The 5,312-nt window shown below is 42.9% G+C and overlaps 1 protein-coding gene across 1 annotated transcript in view; it reads left to right on the forward strand.

Annotated features, from left to right (window-relative positions):
- The window catches only part of LOC106947900 (phenylalanine--tRNA ligase, mitochondrial-like), a 45,752-nt gene that overhangs the window by 12,347 nt on the left and 28,093 nt on the right, over positions 1-5,312 (forward strand). The window contains exon 3 of the mRNA XM_015033206.1: positions 805-962. Within this exon, the coding sequence (XP_014888692.1) occupies positions 805-962 (158 nt within the window). The remainder of the gene's footprint in view (positions 1-804; positions 963-5,312) is intronic.

The following is a 5,312-nucleotide window of genomic DNA, read 5'->3' on the forward strand; positions in this document are numbered from 1 at the left end:
CAGCGAAAGTCCTAGCACAAAATTTTTGCGAAACAGGCGGACGGAGCCTGGTGCTGCAAGGCTGGAGGCCTTGTCCTGTTAGGCTGTGATTTTATTATCTTTTTATTACTTTCTTTTTCTTTCTCACTGTTTAACCCTGTAAATTCTAGACTAACAGGTAACCAATTAATGCACAAAATCCGCGTAGGACAGCGAAAGTCCTAGCACAAAATTTTTGCGAAACAGGCGGACGGAGCCTGGTGCTGCAAGGCTGGAGGCCTTGTCCTGTTAGGCTGTGATTTTATCTTTTCTTTTTATCTTTTTATTACATTCTTTTTCTTTCTCACTGTTTAAAATTATGTAAAGCACTTTGAAATGCCTTGCTGCTGAAATGTGCTATACAAATAAAATTTGATTGATTGATTGATATTTACAGAAAATGTGAGCTAAAAAGAAATATGACTGTCTTTAAATTTGTTCCTGGTGTCAAAATGTGGCTTTTTTTTTGCTTGGATGAATAAATTAAAACATGATGGAGTTGGGCTAATATTTTTATTTTAATTTTTTAAACAACTCAAAATGTATAAAATAGTTTGTTGAATCTGAGTTTTACTTTTTTTAAAATAAATATTTAATAAAATTATTTCCAATATTTTATTGGTTCACAATAAAAGGAATATTTTTAGGGCAGATTATTAAGAACTGACCTGGAGGCTGGCTGTTGGTTCTGTTGATGAGAACCGAACAGAACCAGAACCAAATAACAAAAACGTTCTGATGGGTCCAGAACCGGACAGGAAGTGACGTCGCTGTTTGTGTCTCCAGCCTTTCAGTAAATACCCGCCGTTCCACAACGACATTTCCTTCTGGCTGCCGGACGCCGCCGACCGCTTCACGGAGAACGACTTCTACGATCTGGTTCGCTCGGTGGGCGGAGACCTGGTGGAGAAAGTTACTCTGGTGGACGACTTCACTCACCCCAGGTAGGACAGCTGGCGGGGCGGGTTCCCTCTGCGACGAGGTTCCCTCAGCCTCTAGGTTCCCTCAGCCTCTAGGTTCCCTCTGTGACGAGGTTCTAATTTTAATGAGAATTTTGGCATGATCAGTCCACCACACATTTCTTTTATTTTATACACATGATTTTGTTTTTAAAGTGACAGTACATAAAAAAGAAGCAAGAAATGACACAAATTAAATGAAATGATAAAACTATAAATTGAAAATGGTAAATTAATGGTGTTGAAAATGAAGAATATGAATTTATGGAAATCAAATAATTTGTCAAAGTTTTTATTTGTAAATGCAACATTTGCCACATAATATAATTTAATAATATAATAATAATTACTATTAATAGTAATAATATTTATTTGTTCTATGATGTTTTGATTTGTAGAGGAAAAGCTTTTATTTTGACAGATTTATAGCCAATCAGCTGTTTCTGTTAGAGAAAAAAAGATATTTTTGTTTCTTCATCTAATTTTCTGGTTCCAACTGTGAGCTTCCTGCCTCTGTCGCCCCCCGCTGACCAAACGGTGCACTGCAGTGTTACTTAGATACTTTTAGTGTTTTTAAACTTGAAGCAACCCGCAAACATCTGGCAACCCGTAAACATCTGGCAACCCGTAAACATCTGGCAACCCGCAAACATCTGGCAACCTGCGCTTATGAGATCCTGCGGTCGTCATAGCAACCAAAGCACATCCCTTCATTCCTTAAACACCCGCCAGGGTCAGAGGTCAGCTCAGGAAGTGGCTGTGAAGCGGTTAAAAACCGGACTTCCTGCACCAGCTCTGAGGTCCGACCGGAACATGACGCGGCGAAGTCCAAACATCGAGGATGAGGAACAGGACGAGGATGAAGAGGAGGAAAGGTCACTCTGTCTGCTAATGGCTGATAGCAGAGTCATCACTTTAAATTCACACACACACACACACACACACACACACACACACACACACACACACACACACACACACTCAGCTTGTACAGTTCAAACCTCCCGCTGCTCTAAGTGACACACTCAGCCGTCCTTGGAGCTCCGATCAGAGCTGATGTTGACACCTCGTTTTTAACCAGCTACCTGTGTGTGTGTGTGTGTGTGTGTGTGTGTGTGTGTAAAGGGCAGCAGTGGGAGGCTGCTGCCTTATGGAAGAGAACTCCTCTTGCACATCATTCACACACACACACAAACTCTGGCCCAGCCTTGCGTTGTGTGAGCAGCGACGGCCGCAGTGCGTAAAAATGTCTGACGCTCTTCATCTTTCATTGTTTTAATGTCTTTTTAAATAGCAGCCTTTATTACACTGTTACACACACACACACACACACACACACACACACACACTGTGCTGTGAGTTCGGAGCAGGAAAGTTTCGGATTGATCTTCGGTTGATTTGGAAACATGTTGACCTTCCTGTGAGGAAGAGGAGCGGCGCTGCTGCAGCCTTCGTCTCTCTGTGACTCAGACGATTTTAAACAGATAAAACTTTAGAAATGATCGTCTTTTCTTTCATCACTAATGAATTTAAAGGTTTAATTTGATTGATTTTATGAAGGAAATTAGTCTGTTTTCTGTTTTTTTAATTTTAGTTTTTTCTTTTTTAAACATGTTCAACAGTAGCATCAGGATGTAAATGTTTTAATTCCTGAGGAAGAGGAGCAGAGCGCTGATTGACCTTCATCAGCTCGTGAATCTGCCTGCAGTGATAGATTATTAGTTTCCATCTGCTGTCGTTGCTCTGCATATTAAAGTTGAGCAACTCTCGGTGTGTGCATCCAAAACGCCCCGTTGAGGAATCTGAGGCCGTAAACCAGGACTGGAACCAATCAGCTGTTAATAACTGACAGTATTGATCGTTTCATTACAGCTGTACTCTGAAGGTCTCTGACTGATGAAACCAGGACGGATCTGGACCCAAACTCGCTTTAGCAACTGATTCAGGAACTGTTCAACTTTAAAAACTACATGCATTAAATTAATTAAGTGAAATAAAATAAAGGACGTTTATATGTGCCATCTTCCTAAATGACAGAGAATATCAGCAGTTATTTAGTTTGCAAACATTCTGGTTCATATCGTAAAGATATAATAAACACAGATTCAGTTTAATTAAAACATAGAAATGTTCACACCAGATATTGCCACTAATGTATTCAGTGATTTTATTATGTGGTGACAGAAATATGCAGTGATGTCATCTGCATAGATGGTAATAAAATCTATTTTTACCTGAGCATGTGAGCAAAGTAGGTAAAATAAAAAATAATAAATAAAAGTGACTTGAGAATAGAGCCCTGCTTACACTGGACTTTTCCAGTAAAATATTCCACTCTGCCTGTTTTTATTTCTTCCTGAAAGAATCCGTTCCACTTGATGGACCGAATATTCCTGCTGCCGAAACTCCACTCCGGGTTTTCCTGGTTACCGACTCACTGCTTCAGGCTCCAACTGCAAACAGCAAAACTGCAAGAGCAGCAGACACAACTGGGCTGCAGGCCTGTGCAAAGGGGTCCAACAGAAGGGGAAGTTGATATTTTTCAAAATAAAAGCTTTTCTAAATAAAATACTCCAAACTGCAGTTAAAATGAGAACCATGACTGATCCTGGCCCAGTCCATCAGTTGCCCTGTTATATAAATACTTAGATAAACAGAAACATTGTTCAGTGTTTGGGTAAAATGAAGCTTTATGTTTTATTAATCTCATTAAAAACTTTTAGTTGAACTCACCTGGATGCAGCCTGATCGTATTTATTCATTGTGATGTGTGTTTCTGCCGGATGAGATGATCACATCAACATCATCTTGATTTCAGGAGATTCACCAACATCGAGACTAATACTGCCGATATGGCTGATTACCGATATTTACCGATATCGTACATATTGCCGACATCAGAAATATGTACAATTGCTTCTCTACTTCCGTTGCACTCCCATAATCCTTTGCTGCTTCACCATGACCAACATAATGAGTTTTACTAATCAGACCGATATACCGATATATTGATAGATTGATACATCGATATATCATGCATCCCTGCTTGATTTAATAATAACAGAAATCTAAAGAATTATGAACGTTTTTGTCTCTAAGTGTGGCTGAGTTATTTCTGAAGACGAGCAGAGAGAGGAAGACGAGTCTCTCATAAAGCTGCTCATCCTGATGTCTGGCTTCACAAATGGAGTCTGAACTCTGGAGGAGTTTGAACAATAATGTCCATAATGGCTGCAAATTGATCCGAAGCCTCTCCAGCCGCCGGAAACAGGAGCTGTCAGATGGATTCCCTCGCCTCCTGATGTTCTCTCTCTGACTCCATAAACATCTGATTGAGCTGCAAATCAAAGCTGATCCCTACAAATCTGATCAGATTGGAGGGAAGCGAAGGCGAGCTGATTGGATGAGCCATCAGTCAGGATGACGGACCGCAGTCAGAAACACGGAGGCGCTTCAGAGAGCCGCTCGTCGGAAACACCAGAAACTCATCGATACTGACTGAAGAGGAAATGAAATAAAGTTTTATGACAATAAAGACCTCCAGATATCAACACACCAGCTGGTTTTTCCCCTTTGATAAACTTTATTCACTTGGTTTCAGAGCTACGGAAGCTAATGCTAAAGCGCTAACTTCAACCATGTTGATACCCACCATGTTTTAAATACATAGCATTCTACAGCACAGTATATCGCCTCCTGCAGGATGAAACCTGTGATTACACTCGTTCCTGTGCGGTTCAGGAAGTGATTCTTTGGAGCAGACTCGTTTGTTTTGCTAGCTGCTAACTTTGAGGATCGACTCTAGAAGCTAACAGCAGCCATGACAGTAAAACTTTACAAGACAATCTGAAGATTATCAGAGAATCTTCTAGAAATAAAACTAACCGACGGTCAGCTGCCACCGGATGGTCAGCTGCCACCGGACGGTCAGCTGCCTCCCGACGGTCAGCTGCCTCCCGACGGTCAGCTGCCACCAGACGGTCAGCTGCCACCAGACGGTCAGCTGCCACCGGACGGTCAGCTGCCACCCGACGGTCAGCTGCCACCGGACGGTCAGCTGCCACCGGATGGTCAGCTGCCACCGGACGGTCAGCTGCCACCCGACGGTCAGCTGCCTCCCGACGGTCAGCTGCCACCGGATGGTCAGCTGCCACCGGACGGTCAGCTGCCACCGGATGGTCAGCTGCCACCCGACGGTCAGCTGCCACCGGACGGTCAGCTGCCACCCGACGGTCAGCTGCCTCCCGACGGTCAGCTGCCTCCGGATGGTCAGCTGCCACCCGACGGTCAGCTGCCACCGGACGGTCAGCTGCCACCGGACGGTCAGCTGCCACC

The sequence above is a fragment of the Poecilia latipinna genome, unplaced genomic scaffold (genome assembly GCF_001443285.1).
Source record: "Poecilia latipinna isolate Pla-1442-1.1 unplaced genomic scaffold, P_latipinna-1.0 Scaffold261, whole genome shotgun sequence".
Taxonomy (NCBI): domain Eukaryota; kingdom Metazoa; phylum Chordata; class Actinopteri; order Cyprinodontiformes; family Poeciliidae; genus Poecilia; species Poecilia latipinna.